This window comes from Oncorhynchus clarkii, chromosome 3, assembly GCF_045791955.1.
Source record: "Oncorhynchus clarkii lewisi isolate Uvic-CL-2024 chromosome 3, UVic_Ocla_1.0, whole genome shotgun sequence".
NCBI classification, from domain to species: Eukaryota; Metazoa; Chordata; class Actinopteri; order Salmoniformes; family Salmonidae; genus Oncorhynchus; species Oncorhynchus clarkii.
In genome coordinates this window covers 60,862,184-60,879,259 of record NC_092149.1, presented here as the reverse complement: position 1 = coordinate 60,879,259, position 17,076 = coordinate 60,862,184, and the positions used below count along the sequence as shown (strand labels likewise).

Below are 17,076 nucleotides of genomic sequence, written 5' to 3'. Positions count from 1 at the left end.
TTGTTTTAGGAAAAGTATTTATTTTGTGTGTTTAACTTGTCAATAAAACTACATGTTTCACTGATATGCTCGTTCCAGGGCCCCATGTTCCAGAACTTTCTCATGCGCCATTGGAGAGAAAGGGGGTGTTCAAAGTTGACACCTTGTGCAACATTGCTGCAAACTGCAATCACATGAGAACACATGAAACATAAATTATAATTTCTTCACAACTGTCCTGGCGAGTTCCTTCTATATGTACACCTGCCTTTTTGCATTCTGTGGGGGTAACGGAATATTTTGGAACTGAAACTGTCCAGGAACTGTAAAGTGAGGACATTTGAAGACACGCATGCGTGAACCATTTCTTGATATTTCCTCACGTGGGGACTCGTTCAGTGTGTCAAATCCACGCTCAAAGAAGTCGGTGCTCAACATTACAAGGTCTCTTACATAAATGGTAAGACATTCTTTATCAAAAACACGTAGCTAGAATATAATTTAGGATGCCAAGTGTCATATTTGTCACTAGCAGAGTTAGCATTCCGAGTTTCCTATTGTATTAGCTAACCAATGCTTTGATTTCTCGCCGGCAAGGTCAGGCATGACCAAGAATACAGGAGGACTTTATCAGATTAGCTAGCTACGGTTACTAAGTAAAGGCGTGTCATATAGTGAGTGACCTATGCGATCTGCAATGCATTGTCCCACACTAATGATTGTACGATAGCTAAATTAGCGAGCTCGAGATTACTTGCTATTTTGCGCCATCAATCTCAAAATCGTTGGCTATATATATTTATATATATATAATTGGCACTGTAGTTGATGGGTACTAGTGAACTATGAAGAACGAATAAAGTGATGAGTAGAAGCATTTGCTGTTGCTATCTAAATTGATATGTGCACAAGTGTGGTATTTTATTTGACCTATTGTATGTTCTAGTTTATTTCACTGTCTGCCCTTGCACAACGAAAAAGGGAATTACCGGCTATCAACCAGTTCCGGGTAACGCAGAAGCCGTGACCCCATGTTCAACGGCGTCACAGCATTTTATTTGTCCATACATTTTGCCGCACTAGATTGCACAATTCTGCTTGGAAATATTGCACAGTATTCTAAAGATGTTAGAATGGGATCTGAAACCCCGGTCACTGAAGAATAGACCTCGAATTATTTGTTTTTGTTCAATGTTATCTCTTGACGTCTGGGTCCTTGAGCCTACTAAACCCCACAAAGCCTTGCCCAGGTTTCACTGTTTGTCTACACCTGTTTAGGAAGAATGTGACACAAATCAAGTTTGATAGATTTTTGGGCCCATGTGGGGGTGTGTGAGCACACTCCCTGACCTGTTCTGGAATTTAGTCTAACATCAAAGCCATGATTAGTATAGAAGTTTATCTGTGGGTCAGGGTTGGAGAGCCCTGCCCAGGAGTCAACAGCCTAGAACCACAAACCCTCTGTCCCCTGTCTCACTGACAACCTTCATTCAAGGTCAAAGATACATCTGTTACCAGACAGGCAGCTGGTGTTGCAAATCTTCAAAATGTTGACTCCTAAACTCCTTGCATTATGCAGGCCACAGAGAGAATCCATACCCTTTTTTATTTTTTTGTAGTTTTAGCTTAAAGATTGTGCTACATCAGATATCTAACAATTGCTTGCTTTAAGCCAGGGTTTCCCAAACTCGGTCCTCGGAACCCCAAATGGTGTACGTTTTGGTTTTTGCCCTAGCACTACACAGCTGATTTCAAATAATCATCTAGCTTTGATCATTTTAATTAGCTGTGTAGTGTTAGGGCAAAACCCCAAAGGGAAATGCTGCTTTACATCTTTTCAATAGTGAATACTAACGGTGTCTTTGTTGCCTTTGGCAGGCTCTACTTGCAAATTGCCTGGACACTGCTAGTAGTCAAGGGCAGTAACAAACCCTCTACTCGTCAACTCTGGGGCTTGAGAAGGAAGAGCATCTTTGCACAGTATTCCTTGCAATGTTTCGGCCGTGAAGTCCTGGAGACCCAATAATCTTTCAGCTGCAAATACAATTATGGCCAGTTCCTTGGACTCCTTGTTTATTTGGGCAGGACAATTAATCACATACAATAAAAGCCACAAAATCCACCTTCACGATCAGCATATCAGTTTCCCTAAAACTGTTGAACGACACGGAATCTCCACAGCCTGTGGGGCATCCACCATATTGTCAGCTTCACTGACTCCCAACTATTTTGCATAGAGTACCACTAACCTGTAGTAGGTTTATGTATACCTTTAGTGACTAGTTTCTTGTGTTCCGTGTGCAAGCTCATTTGGATACATTCAGCCAAAAGATATGTTCATTTAGATCCCAAAGTGCCCTTTTTTTCAGTAGCGCTTAAATGGTAGTAGGCCTAACCTTAAATACAAGTCAAGGAGCCAAATGAAAGTCTCTTTCACAGATGTGATTCATTTTGGACGTTCACAAAAAATAGCCTTTCAAAAAGAGCAACTACAATTACCAAGCCAGGAACTCTTGGAATCCACCTTAAGGTTTTGAATGGTGTACACTGGGGCTCCAGAGTGGCACAGCAGTTTAAGGCACTGCATCTAGTGCAAGAGGTGTCACCTGGTTCAGTGCAAGAGGTGTCACCTGGTTCGAATCCAGGCTCTATCACATCTGACCATGATTGGGAGTCCCATAGGGCAGCTTACAATTGGCCCAGCGTTGGCCGGAGTAGGCCGTCATTGTATATAAGAACAAATTCTTAACTGACTTGCCTAGTTAAATAAACAGTCCCCCACAAAATTATCCTTATTTTCAGCAGATGATGGCAGGTGGTTACAACACATCTCCTTTTGGCTATTGAAGGGGCCCCTCGTGCATTTGTATTACTTAAGCCTTTTTCAGTTCACACAATGGATCAAACTCTAGCTAGTGGCAATTTGAGGGTATAACAATTGGAATGTCAAGCACTCACTGAAGAAGAGTCCAACACTTCTCAACCTCAGATGAGCTATGTAGATTAAATCCGTTTCAATGTTTTGTTGTACGTTGTCTCCGTCATAAAACCGTTCTCATACATCTTTTAGGCTTTCAGGAAATTCCTTCCCATGTTTGACCGGGTGCTGGTGGAGCGTCTGGCTGCGGAGACTATGTCAAAGGGGGGCATCATGTTGCCAGAGAAGGCCCAAGGCAAGGTTCTGCAGGCCACAGTGGTCGCAGTGGGACCAGGCTCCACAAACCAGGTAATTTACTTCGATCTTACTCTCTGGCTAAACAGTAGCTTATGTATGATTTGTGTAACTAACTGGAGTCTGTCTACAATTGTGGCTTACAGTCTGTCTGAGTTGTCAGATTTCACAATGCCCAGATACAATATAGCAATCTTTTTTTTTCTACTGTTCTCATTCAGAAAGGGAAGCTGACACCCATGAGTGTCAAAGTTGGAGAGACGGTCCTTCTGCCAGAGTATGGAGGAACTAAAGTCGACCTGGAAGACAAGGCATGTCTAGAACTGTTTTCTACTTTATTGTTATTAGATGTATGATAAGTGATCATTTGAAATTATGTCCTACTACTGTATTCATTAGTTTGTGTATTGATTGTCTATTTTAATTTATCTCCATTTGTCTTTCAGGAATACTTCCTGTTCCGTGATGCTGACATCCTTGGCAAATATGTAGAGTAAAATCTGTTTCACTGTAAAACATCCCTGTAACCCCCATCCATTCTGTTAGAGAAGATTGTTGCCTCGTTCATGTCTTAGTTTTTTAAAAATATGTTATTCAATTGTAAATAATTCTGATCATGTTTTGTTACAATAATAAAGTGGACTATTGAATCTGGATGTGTATCTCCTGAGCAGATATATGAAAAGAGGATTTGAGATGTATTTTATGTGCAAGTGGGGACTGTTCATGCTGAGGAGTGCGTTTCACAGGCCCCCACCTGCAACACTCTGAATAAGACCAGTTGAATATACAGAATCAGATCTGCATAACATTTTGTTGAAGGAACTGGTTTTGGTAAAAGGTCCTTCCACCCCTGCATGCACTTGTATTCTTCAAATACTATGATTCACACATACGTAAACAAGCAAATGTGCAGTGTCAGTGATCTCTCTGGAGGAATGACAACCATTTGGTAGCTCACTACTCCCAGTTCTTGTTATCCGTCACACAAGCTTGTGCATCATTTGCATCCGGGCATTCTGTCGAGATGGTCATGGCGGAGGGTACTGCAGTTCTGAGGAGGAATAGGCCTGGAACCAAGGCGAAGGTATGTTTCTAGAAATCTGAATAAGATTGCATTTGGTGAAGAGGCCATCGGTGATCATAGTGGCCTTACCTCAACCGTGAATTTAATTTCGGTGATGGCTTCTGAAAAACACAGGAAGGATCGGGGCTGCAAGCCAGTAACGTTAGTAGCTTGCTAACTTGGCTTGCTAAAAATGTTGCACAGCAGACATTTCGACACTTGTCTAGCTAGATAGTTGGCAAACTAGACTAAAATCCCAATATGAATACTATCAGAGAACCACTTTTACTTTTGATAGCTAGCAAGTAACTAGTTGACGCTAGCTAACGTAGTTGCCAGAAGATGCCGACCCTACTGTTACACTTGTTTACGACTGAGCTGCACTGGGGTAGGAACGCAATCATGGGTATATTAACCTCTAACCACACCATGGAACTGGTGCAAGATATGGGTGAGGAAACGTACCTCAATGCAGGGATGGAGTATCCCACTGTACTCCAAATTGTACATGTATCCACACTGATACATCGAGAAGAATACTGCTAGTTTTAATGGAAAACTGCCCTTTTTGTTCTCATGCTAGCAAGCAGTAACCACTGCAGACATTTTGGAATTTCAGTGCCAGACCATTAATCTCCATTGTTCAACACAAAGTGCTGTTATGGAAGTAACCATTCTGCTGGCTTGGCAGTTTTGAAAGAGAAGTTTAAAGGTAAAGTAATCAAGAGGCTAATCATTCTGGGAGATGGTTCATTTTAGTTATAGATGTGAATGGTCTTTTTATTTTGGGAAGCTACAAAAATCATTTATGCTACAAATAACAGTTCAAAAACAAAAACCTATTTCAAGATTTATAGCAGGAAATCCATCTACTTTTTTGTGGATGCCAGACTGAATTTTGGAGGGGATTGGAATTATATTGGGGATCCTCAATGGGATTGCTTACCTCCTGAGCTACAAGAATGAATAATCCCTCCAAATTGAATTTATGTTTGGGATTTGATGGTTTTGAGATCTATCTATATATATATATAAAACAATATACATTGTGTTGCAAAGATATGTCCAAGCAATCAAGAATCTATTTTTGTTTAATATCCAGAGTAGATGTCTCTATTGAAATCTCTGTTCTCACGGACCATAAAGCCATTTTTCATTCAATCAACCTCGCAGCATCTACAGATGGACAGAAAAATAACAATTACCAGAAATGTAACAAAACACTTCCGGCTGATGAACAGTTCAAGACTGCAGCTAAATCTATTAGAACTGAATGCTAGAATAAGGCAAACTTGTTGAAGTTATATGGTGCATACTGGGAAATCAGAAGGTTGACCATTCAAAGAGGAAAGGTGGTTGCTAAGACCAAAAGTCTATAATCAAAGACATTGTTACCACCTATGGACAAGAAGACTTGAGTCATCAAGACGAGCACATTATTAAAACAGAATATATGAGGACAAAGCTTAAGGATTCTGGACTTCCTGACGGGATGCCTCCAGGTGGTAAAGGGTAGTCAACAACACATCTGGCACGCTGATCCTCAACCCTGGGGCCCCTCGGGTGCTTATTTAGTCCCCTTCTATACTCCCTGTTCACCCATGACTGAGTGGTCAAGCACGACTCCAACACCGTCCTTAAGTTTGCTGACGACAAAACAGTGGTAGGCATGATAACTGACAACCATGAGACAGCCTATAGGGAGGAGATCAGAGACCTGGCAGTGTGATGCCAGGACAACAACCTCTCTCTCAGTGAGCAAGACAAAGGAGCTGATCGTGGACTACAGGAAAAGGAGGGTCGAACAGGCCCCCATTAACATCGACGGGACTGAAGTGGAGCGGGTCGAGAGTTTCAAGTTCCTTGGTGTCCACATCACCAACAAACTATCATGGTCCAAACAAACCAAGACAGTTGTGAAGAGGGCACGACAACTCCTTTTCCCCCTCAGGAGACTGAAAAGATTTGTCATGGGTCCCCAGATCCTCAAAAAGTTATACAGCTGCACCATCGAGAGCATCCGGACCGTTTGCATTACCGCCTGGTATGACATCTGCTCGGCATCTGAACGTAAGGCGCTACAGAGGGTAAGTGGTGGTGTCAGAGGAAGGTCCAAGTCATAGACTGTTCTCTGCTAATGCACGGCAAGCGGTACCGGAGCGCCAAGTCTAGGACCAAAAGGTTCCTTAACAGCTTCTACCTCCAAGCCATAAGACTGCTCAGCAACTAAACTAATCAAATGGCCACCCGGACTATTTACATTGTTTTTACACTGCTGCTACTCGCTGTTTATTATTTATGCATCGTCACTTTACAAATGACCTCGATTAACCTGTACCGTCGCTCATTGACTCTACCGGTACCCACGGTATATATCGTCATTGTTATGTAAATGTCTTGTTACCTTTTTTAAAACTTTTGTTTATTTAGTAAATATTGTATTAACTCTATTTCTTGAACTGCGTTTTTGGTTAAGGGCGTGTAAGTAAGAATTTCACGGTAAGGTCTACTACACCTGTTGTATTCAGCGCATGTGACAAATACAATTTGATTTGAGATCAAGAACAAAGTGGATGGAAGAAGGTGAGAAAAACACTAAATATATTTTTTACTTGGAAAAAATAAATGCTGAACTCTCCTTGGTTAAACTGAACATTAATGGACATACATCAGAAATCCAAAGGAAATGTCTTGCTTTGTTACATAGTTCTATGGTAAATGATATACTAAAAGGGATAATGTTGGCGATATAACCTCTTTTCGGTCCTCCATAAAAGAGAATGCTTTGTGTATTGATGTGGAGTTCAATAGAATGTGTGACCAAAATATATCTTTGGAAGAGATTAAGAAAGACATCATATGGTAGTTAAGGTCAAACCAGTGAATTTTTTATAAAGTATTTCAAGATGACATTTGTGATTTTTTTACATTTGTATTCATAGAAGCTATTGAAATGGGGAAGTTACTTTCTTTGATGTCTCAATGTTTAATCTCTTTATTTAAGTAACCTTTCAAATTAAGACCGTTTTATTTGTCAATCCCCCAAAAATATATTTCTATTTTTTTTGTAAAGCATTCGATACGGCAGAGTATAGTTTTATGTTTGAAACACTGGATTTCTTTAGATTTGGCAATTACTTTAAACAAGTCATTCAGACATGGATGCAATAGCTCATTACCTAATGGGGGGGGGGGGGCTCTCAGATGATACATTTTTTTACGGGATAGATCAGAGTCTATAAAAAGCTGTGTTTGAATGTATTTTCTTCTATCTTGTTTGACTTTTAAATAAAATTGATACTTTAATGCAAAATGTTCTATCTAATGATTTGGCTGATATTGCCTGTATTCCCATAAAATGTTATTACATACCTGGGCATCAAGATATGTAAAAACCAAACATAGGGCTAATTAAAATTGTACTCCCATCACTGAGAATGTTGAGGTTTGATGCTTGGTTGTTAAATGGTCGCATATTGCTGTCAAAAACTGAAGAAGTATCGAGACTGCAATGGCTTCAATGGCATTGGATGTTCCCCACGCAACAAGTAAAGAAGTAGACTTGAAACTTTTACATTTTGTTTGGAGGAATAAACCACATTATTTAAAAGAGTATATTGTGTAATACTCTAGATCTGGGCGGTTTAAATGTGCTTGATTTTGGTACATCAGATATTATCTTTAAAACTAGGTGGATCAAGAATTACATCCAATTTGCAGATAGGATTTGGAATATTATTCCAAATCTTGTTTTTGAAAATGTTTCCAAAAATGTAACTGAGCTCATTAAAATTCCCCTTAAATGATCTGGTTAATTGTATATAAACGTAACTTCTCCCCTAATAGATGTTTGATTTGGAATAACAAAGACATACAATATAATAATACATATTTCTATAGATGGTTTGAGAACGGTATTTTGTTACTGACACAAGTATTTATTGAAATGGACAAATGTATAGTTATGTTGAGTTTTTTAATAGATATGTCATTCCAGTGATGGTGAAGGACTATGCATTGTTTTTTATGCAATATATACAGGCCTTAAGACTTTTACAGGGAATTATGTTATTGAGAGGAATGTGGAATTCAGTTTCAGCGTCCTATTAGATGGCGTATGCATCAATGATAAAAAGTGGTAGAATTTCAATCTTCTTGATGGAGCAGGGTGGATAAATGTACAATTTGGAGTACAGCGGCACATCCCATTCCAGCGGTACATTTTCCGACCCATATCTCGAGCCAGCTCCATGGTGTCTTAATGTAACAATGATTGAGTTCCAATCCCAGTGCAGCTCAATGTAAACAAGCGTAGCGGTAGGGTCGTTATCTTTTGGCAAGCTAATTTAGTAGCCAACCTAGTTTACATTTGGTATTGATAACGTTCATCTACACGGAACAAAAATATAAAAGCAACAAGTAAAGTGTTTCATGAGCTGAAATATAAAATCCCAGAAATGTTCCATACCCACAAAAAGCTTATTTCTCAAAAATGTTATTTACATACAGTGCCTTGCGAAAGTATTCGGCCCCCTTGAACTTTGCGACCTTTTGCCATATTTCAGGCTTCAAACATAAAGATATAAAACTGTATTTTTTTGTGAAGAATCAACAACAAGTGGGACACAATCATGAAGTGGAACGACATTTATTGGATATTTCAAACTTTTTTAACAAATCAAAAACTGAAAAATTGGGCGTGCAAAATTATTCAGCCCCCTTAAGTTAATACTTTGTAGCGCCACCTTTTGCTGCGATTACAGCTGTAAGTCGCTTGGGGTATGTCTCTATCAGTTTTGCACATCGAGAGACTGAATTTTTTTCCCATTCCTCCTTGCAAAACAGCTCGAGCTCAGTGAGGTTGGATGGAGAGCATTTGTGAACAGCAGTTTTCAGTTCTTTCCACAGATTCTCGATTAGGATTCAGGTCTGGACTTTGACTTGGCCATTCTAACACCTGGATATGTTTATTTTTGAACCATTCCATTGTAGATTTTGCTTTATGTTTTGGATCATTGTCTTGTTGGAAGACAAATCTCCGTCCCAGTCTCAGGTCTTTTGCAGACTCCATCAGGTTTTCTTCCAGAATGGTCCTGTATTTGGCTCCATCCATCTTCCCATCAATTTTAACCATCTTCCCTGTCCCTGCTGAAGAAAAGCAGGCCCAAACCATGATGCTGCCACCACCATGTTTGACAGTGGGGATGGTGTGTTCAGGGTGATGAGCTGTGTTGCTTTTACGCCAAACATAACGTTTTGCATTGTTGCCAAAAAGTTCAATTTTGGTTTCATCTGACCAGAGCACCTTCTTCCACATGTTTGGTGTGTCTCCCAGGTGGCTTGTGGCAAACTTTAAACGACACTTTTTATGGATATCTTTAAGAAATGGCTTTCTTCTTGCCACTCTTCCATAAAGGCCAGATTTGTGCAATATACGACTGATTGTTGTCTTATGGACAGAGTCTCCCACCTCAGCTGTAGATCTCTGCAGTTCATCCAGAGTGATCATGGGCCTCTTGGCTGCATCTCTGATCAGTCTCCTTGTATGAGCTGAAAGTTTAGAGGGACGGCCAGGTCTTGGTAGATTTGCAGTGGTCTGATACTCCTTCCATTTCAATATTATCGCTTGCACAGTGCTCCTTGGGATGTTTAAAGCTTGGGAAATCTTTTTGTATCCAAATCCAGCTTTAAACTTCTTCTGCCTGGTGTGTTCCTTGTTCTTCATGGTGCTCTCTGCGCTTTTAACGGACCTCTGAGACTATCACAGTGCAGGTGCATTTATACAGAGACTTGATTACACACAGGTGGATTGTATTTATCATCATTAGTCATTTAGGTCAACATTGGATCATTCAGAGATCCTCACTGAACTTCTGGAGAGAGTTTGCTGCACTGAAAGTAAAGGGGCTGAATAATTTTGCACGCCCAATTTTTCAGTTTTTGATTTGTTAAAAAAGTTTGAAATATCCAATAAATGTCGTTCCACTTCATGATTGTGTCCCACTTGTTGTTGATTCTTCACAAAAAAATACAGTTTTATATCTTTGTTTGAAGCCTGAAATGTGGCAAAAGGTCGCAAAGTTCAAGGGGGCCGAATATTTTCGCAAGGCACTGTATGTGTTTACATACCTGTTAGTAAGCATTCTCTTTTGCCAAGATAATCCACCCAGCTGACAGGTGTGGCATATCAAGAAGCTGATTAAACAGCATGATAATTACACAGGGGCACCTGGTGCTGGGGAAAATAAAAGGTCACTTAAAATATGCAGTGTTGTCACACAACACAATGCCACAGATGTCTCAAGTTTTGAGGGAGCATGCAATTGGCATGATCCTGCAGGAATGTCTACCAGAGCTGTTGCCAGAGATGTAATGTTCGTTTCTCTACCATAAGCGTCATTTTAGAGAATTTGGCAGTGTCCAACTGGTCTCACAACCACAGACCACTTGTAACCACACCAGCCCAGGACCTCCATATCTCGCTTCTTCACCTGTGGGATCATCTGAGGGGGGGTGGGGGAGGGTACTGATGAGTATTTCTGTATGTAATAAAGCCCTTTTGTGGGGAAAAATGAATTCTGATTGTCTGGGCCTGGTGGGTGGGCCTATGCCGTCCCAGGCCTACCCATGGCTGCACTCCTACCCGGTCATGTGAAGTCCATAGATTAGGGTTTAGGGACTGATTTCCTTAAATGAACAGGAACTCAGTAAAATCTTTGAAATTGTTGCATGTTGCGTCTTATAGTTTTGTTTAGTATAGCTAGGTAATTTGGGGCACTTTACAAGTATAAGGTCAACACAAGTAATGACTTTGTTTGATAGTTAGCTGATGCTAAATATTTTAGCTAGTTAATTACAGTGCTGAAGTCTACAGTTCATCAACAGTTAACTAGCTAACAAGCTATGTCAAAATAGCTGACAGTTAGGTACCAGTTAGCTAGCATGTCAACCAATACAGTGTTTGCTAGCTAATGTAAACAATGCTGTCTATGGCTAGATGGTGTGAAGGCTGAGAGGTGACACATTTGTCCATTGAGCACATACAGTGAATATGATTAACGTTATCCCTTTGTCCCTCTCTCACTGCAGGATTTCTACAATTGGCCGGATGAATCCTTTGAGGAGATGGACAGCACTCTGGCTGTACAACAGGTTTGGTTGAGTTAGTCAGTGGGGAATGACCGAGGAGTCCATTTTGAGCGTCAAATTAGCTTCAAGTGTCATGATTGCAGAATGCTGTTTGTAGCTGTCAAGCCTGACATTGACGAGCTGTGCCTTATTTTAACATGGCTGCTGCCCTATAAACCTACAAAGCATCTTATCTAGTGTGATCATTGTCATCCATGTCAGAACCTTAGTCTGTTAACAAGGATGCTAGCAGAATCCGGATGTTTGACTAACCTCAGTGGTACCCTGTCCATGTTCAGTACATTCAGCAGAACATCCGGTCAGACTGCTCTAACATCGATAAGATCCTGGAGCCTCCAGAGGGACAGGACGAGGGAGTGTGGAAGTACGAGCACCTCAGGTACACTGCGTTCCTTCACTTGACTTACCAGACGTATTACTTTGACCCTATACCAACTCCACACTTGACTGATTAGACTCTCTACACTGAGTGTGTCTACCAAATCAATTACAGTAATTGATTTTTGGTGTTGTCTCATCTTTTTCCTTATCCCCATTCCCCCACCCACCCCTTCTTTCTCTCTGTTATAGGCAATTCTGTCTGGAGCTGAATGGACTAGCTGTGAAACTGCAGAGTGAGTGCCACCCAGACACCTGCACGCAGATGACTGCCACAGAGCAGTGGATCTTCCTATGTGCTGCACACAAAACCCCCAAAGAGGTGAGTGTTACTAAAATCAGAATGTAATTCACTCAGGATTTTATTTTTCAATTTAGCCTGCCATGGCACAGGATGCAATTGCCTGTGTGTTTGTGTCCAGTGTCCTGCCATTGACTACACCAGGCACACGCTGGATGGAGCTGCCTGCCTTCTCAACAGCAACAAGTATTTCCCCAGCCGGTGAGCACACACACACACACACAATGTAAAGGAATACTTTGGTTTCCTACTCATACACTTTCAATCTTCTCTCCCCAGTGTGAGCATCAAGGAGTCCTCTGTAGCCAAGCTGGGCTCTGTGTGTCGCCGTATCTATAGGATATTCTCTCATGCCTATTTCCATCATCGCCAGATATTCGACAAGTATGAGGTAAGTGGTAGTTGGAAGTTCCCACTTCCCAAATAGACCTGGATTTTGGCTCCTCGTTCTTATTGAAACTGATAGAATAGCGTCACAGGGACACAAACTGCTGTTTTCTGCTTGTTTAAATTAGAAAATGTAAAGCTCATATCCACAAGTGTACACCAGGTTGAAGAGGAAATTGAGAATAATCAGTTAGTGCTTTTTTTCTGCCAGATGAGCCATGTTCCATTTTGTGGTTGTATCAAATTCAGTCAACAGGTGGCGCTTCAGACCAGGTTTCCCAAAAGCATCTTAAAGCTACGTTTGTTAGAATTGGTCTTAAAATGCTTTGGGAAACCATGCCAAGGTCTGTAGGGAAATACTGATATGTGGTTATTACTAGAACTGGGCAGATGATTAGCTTCACTTCATGGCCCACTGATCCCGGCTCAGTAGTCAATGCAGACCAAAGCTATAATGGCACTACAGTCTATAAACTAGTGAATCAGACACTGCTTTTCTTGAGTCACCTCTCTGTCTAGAGGGTACGTGCCATGGGTTGTTTCTGGACAGAGCCTAACTCAGCCTAATTCTCTTGTTTGTTTCCCTTCTATGTCCCTCCCTGCAGAATGAGACATTCCTGTGCCATCGGTTCACACGCTTCGTGATGAAGTACAACCTGATGTCCAAGGACAACCTAATCGTTCCTATCCTGGAGGAGGAGGTCCAGAACGTTTCAGCCGGGGAGAGCGAGGCCTGAGAGGAGAGCTGCTCACAGGAGACCAGACGTGTATTCAAATACTGCTTGATTGAGCTTGCCTGTTGCAATGGAACCTAGAGAAGTCCCACATGTGCAAACCCCACCCATCTGGCACTCTAAAGCAAATGCTCAAAGTATTTGAAAGATTTCAGAAAGTATTTGAACCAATGATTTTTATATATACACTAGACTAACAGGTGGCGCTGTTTTGAAGCCACCGCGCCCCCCATCTTGGCACCATTGTAAAAAAATGTCTACAATTGTTTTTGCTACATTTACTCTATTACAGACAGCTACATGCATAATTTGTAATTGTGTGAGCTAAAAGTAAAAAATTTTTAATTTTAAACATCCTTAAAAAGTACTAATGTTACTGGCCCCGCTACAACAATAATACTTAAATAAATGTAATTTTGTCCTTGAAACATTCAAGTGGAATTCCTTTAATTCCTATGGACTGCCAATATGGCCGACCGGTGGCTTCAAAGCCTCTCATTAGCCAATGCATCAGCAATCCAAAGTTTATATACATCATTGATTTGAACGCAGGTCTGAAACAGCTACACACTACAGACAGGCTCTCACTACTTGCTTTAACATTTTAAGCACCTGGATTTGCTCAACCTACATAAAAACATAATGTGTTGATGACAAAGGCACACACTCATGGGCTCCCTGTATATAACCTCTGCTCTCCCATGTCCCCCTCCATCTTGTTTTCCTGGTGCTTTACATTCTCTCTGTTGCCTTTGTTCTCTCTCGCTGAATTGTAAATGGACCCCTTGCCACTCCTGTAGATCTGAGAGGATTGGTGGAAAAATGCAGACATTTCCATGCAGCCCATTGGAAGGCAAGATGAAGCTATGACTATAATGCTTCTGTATCCAATCTGCTCAAATGTACAGGTGTGTGTAGGGTTTAGAGGCTACGGATCCATTTGTGGTTCAGAATCTCTGCTTTTGTTGCTCTGAGTACATACCTCCGTCACCATTTACCCTCCCCCCCGTCATTAAGTTATTTTGTGAGAGGAGTCTTGTCTATCTGCCCCACTTTTTAATTTTCCTTTTTTAATGAACTGAATTTATTTTTTACATTTTCATGATGTCTGTTAATAAAAAAAAGACTGTTACCCAATGTGCTTGTTGACTTTTTGAAATGTCCCTTTGTATAAATTGGCCCCATCTGTCGTTTGCCACTTCATTTCTAAGGTGTACGCCGCAACACCTTGATGAAGAAGGTTAAGGTGGCAGATGTGAATGTGGGGCCAAGCGCTTTAAAAGTAAAATCGGTCAGTATTTCTTAAGCAGAGAATACAACTGCACGCAGAGGAACAAGAAAGGGAAATTCACTTTTTAATTAGATAAAACACCAATGACAACAAATGACAATTTCTCCAAAATGAAAACACTGCAACAGGTAGATAATACTGATTTGTTTCGCCATCCCCAAAAAAGGGAGCTAATTTAAAAACTTAGTCTGTGCATCTCTAGTAATACTTCCTGTTAACATTACGATGTACAGCAGCATGGTGTTGTTTTCTTATACAACAAGCCCTTCACATGATCAAACATTTAAAAAGAGTCAACTGTCACTATCTCCTGAAGAAACTAGGGCTTTTGTCTCAAGATCTGAGGAGAGGAATCTACATCAGCACTGAGCAGAATGAAATAATTGAGGCCTGATAACCAGTGCCATGTGGCTATGATGAAACTACCAGCAATTTCCAATGACAGAATAGGTGCAGGAACAGAATATCTACTGATCCGATGCCAACTGGTAAAATTGTTATAAAATACTTAAGAAATATACACTAATGATGACATCATGAACAGATTAGTGAACAATAGATGTTTAGCACCAATCAGACTGAATACAATGGCTCTAATGTACTGTATGTGTACATCTCAAAAAAGGTTTGAAATATTATCCAATCGTTCCTACTTACCCAGGCACCCCTGTGGCTTGGCAGTCCTCTATCTGTGTGTGTGTGTGTGTGTGTGTGTGTGTATATATATATATAAAAACACATCTGAACTCACCCAAGAAATGAATGTACAAACAAGCTTCTCCAGGCCTGAACTCAAACACTCCCGAGTTAAACACAACCATCACAGAAAGAGAGAGGGCTGTTTGTAATATGGCTGTACTCACCGCCAGGCCCATAGACAAGTCTGACCTGGATATTGTCAGTACCGCCAACACAGCGAACGTGTCTATTTGTCCACCTGATAAATGTTTACATCCTGCTGGGTGTGTTTATGGGAAAGGAGAAGAGGGAGAGGAGCTGGTGGCAGGATGTAGATATGTTGTGTCTCTGAACCGTGTCACCTTGAGCCTGAGCAGACGTGATGTCACGTCAGAATGAGGAGAGTTGTATTGAATAGAGGTGTTGGCAGTTCTAAAGGGGAGGGTGGATGAGCGGATGAGGAGGTTTCCCAAAACAGGAACATTGTCTGAAACGTGAGCAGTGACTGAAGAACAAAAACATTGGGACACATCTGTCCAACAGGTGTGTTGTGGGTCACAGGGAGATTAGTCCAGAGGTCTGCCTGTGCACACAGAGGTTCTTCCTGGTGTGTCCTGTGCTTCCTGATTTGTGCTGGTGACAGTTGTGTGAATGTGTGTGTCTGTGTTCTCATCACATGAAAAGGTGCAGCATGAACAATGTGATCTTTTTGAATCAGGACTAATAAGTGTATGTGTGGAAGAATGTGGGTATGAGTAAAAGTATCTCAATGTCAGTGAACACAGACTGCTTGGTTTTCCCAACAAAATGTTTAGAAAAGGAAATAACACCATCTCAAAATGGTGCGTATGGCTTCATAATAAAATACCTTAAAAAGTGCCACGTTTTGCTTTCTAATCTATGATCTTCTTGGTTAGGGAAGAGATTAGAGGGATAGATGGGGGATAGATATTATCTATGTGTCAATCTCAAGGGTTCACATGCATGTGACCTCTGCCGCCCCGTCGTCCTGCTCGAAGCCTCCCTCTTCCAGGTGGGACAGGGCGCTGGGGTACCCCCCTCCGAAGACGGGGAACCCCCCGATACCCCCCGCGGTGGGGGACAGCTCCTCAGTGGGGTGTGTTCGGGGGCTGCCCACACCACGACTCACAGAATGAGTGGCCATGTCCCTCTGCATGGACCCCGCCTGGGAGAGGACAAAGAGGTGAGGAAGAGTCTAGCATGCAGTGTTGACTTTGGCAGCTATTTTAGATTTAGTTTTAGTCTTAAAATACTTTTTAGTCTTTTTGTCATTTGTTAGCTTTAGTTATTATCAAACGACTGGACAATGTTGTCACATAATAGTCAGTGCATCTTTTTCTATTAAATAATGAATATTTAGGTTACCGCTAACTTCCATCATGTGCACATTCAGATAGCCATATCCAACTACTACTATCCCCTCATATACCTTAGCTGGCTTCATTGATATTGTGGCAGATTGTAACCAATGACAGCCATAATTAACATTATAGGCTATAAAGACTTGGCTACAGGTTAGACAATTTACAGCTCTGATTATTTACAGCTCTGATTTTCTCCACATCATAACAGTCAAGGGGGGTAAATAAATTGTAGCTTTCCAAAAATGCCAGAAGTATTACTGTACACCTAATATTCAACAAATACCATTTGTTTTTCCCCATTGGAAAAACAACTACCACAACCACCATTTGTAGACCACGGCGTGAGATCGGCAACACAGGTAAAATAAATAACAGTGCCCATGAGAAAATATAGAGCTTCTGATGTGATCAAAGCAACAACCACAAAAAGCCTACATGAAAGAGAGTAAACATGATTGTTTCTAGTTGATATCAGTTACAAGCCAAGTGTCCTGGCTTCGCAAGTTCAAAAGATTGATGTGTGTGACCGCCTGGGAGCTTTGTGGGAGAGCCAGGC

At 41.1% G+C, this 17,076-nt stretch overlaps 3 protein-coding genes across 4 annotated transcripts in view; 2 read left to right on the top strand and 1 right to left on the bottom strand.

Moving 5' to 3' along the window:
* The first annotated feature begins 152 nt into the window (after window positions 1-152).
* On the top strand, window positions 153-3,805 carry LOC139400316 (10 kDa heat shock protein, mitochondrial-like). The gene is made up of 4 exons (XM_071145289.1): window positions 153-439; window positions 3,050-3,205; window positions 3,373-3,462; window positions 3,598-3,805. Exons 1-4 carry the CDS (start codon window positions 437-439, stop codon window positions 3,646-3,648), a joined length of 300 nt encoding a protein of 99 aa, XP_071001390.1. The 5' UTR covers window positions 153-436; the 3' UTR covers window positions 3,649-3,805.
* A 308-nt stretch (window positions 3,806-4,113) lies between these two features.
* LOC139400307 (MOB-like protein phocein) lies at window positions 4,114-14,303 on the top strand. Its single transcript, XM_071145281.1, has 7 exons — window positions 4,114-4,238; window positions 11,307-11,369; window positions 11,645-11,745; window positions 11,937-12,066; window positions 12,167-12,246; window positions 12,325-12,436; window positions 13,038-14,303. Exons 1-7 carry the CDS (start codon window positions 4,179-4,181, stop codon window positions 13,167-13,169), a joined length of 678 nt encoding a protein of 225 aa, XP_071001382.1. The 5' UTR covers window positions 4,114-4,178; the 3' UTR covers window positions 13,170-14,303.
* A 200-nt stretch (window positions 14,304-14,503) lies between these two features.
* The window catches only part of LOC139400293 (raftlin-2-like), a 32,632-nt gene continuing 30,059 nt past the window's right edge, over window positions 14,504-17,076 (bottom strand). For both annotated transcript variants that reach the window (XM_071145270.1, XM_071145262.1), the window contains exon 8: window positions 14,504-16,321. In XM_071145270.1, coding sequence (XP_071001371.1) covers window positions 16,112-16,321 — 210 coding nt within the window. In that variant the 3' untranslated portion in view covers window positions 14,504-16,111. The remainder of the gene's footprint in view (window positions 16,322-17,076) is intronic.

Excerpts from the sequence above, each read along its gene's own strand:
- LOC139400316 (XM_071145289.1), top strand. Across the intron at positions 3,206-3,372 it reads GACCAGGCTCCACAAACCAG|AAAGGGAAGCTGACACCCAT; the intron begins GTAATTTACTTC and ends GTTCTCATTCAG. Across the intron at positions 3,463-3,597 it reads AAGTCGACCTGGAAGACAAG|GAATACTTCCTGTTCCGTGA; the intron begins GCATGTCTAGAA and ends TTTGTCTTTCAG.
- LOC139400307 (XM_071145281.1), top strand. The coding sequence starts at position 4,179 with ATGGTCATGGCGGAGGGTACTGCAGTTCTGAGGAGGAATAGGCCTGGA. Across the intron at positions 11,370-11,644 it reads GCACTCTGGCTGTACAACAG|TACATTCAGCAGAACATCCG; the intron begins GTTTGGTTGAGT and ends GTCCATGTTCAG. Across the intron at positions 11,746-11,936 it reads TGGAAGTACGAGCACCTCAG|GCAATTCTGTCTGGAGCTGA; the intron begins GTACACTGCGTT and ends TCTCTGTTATAG.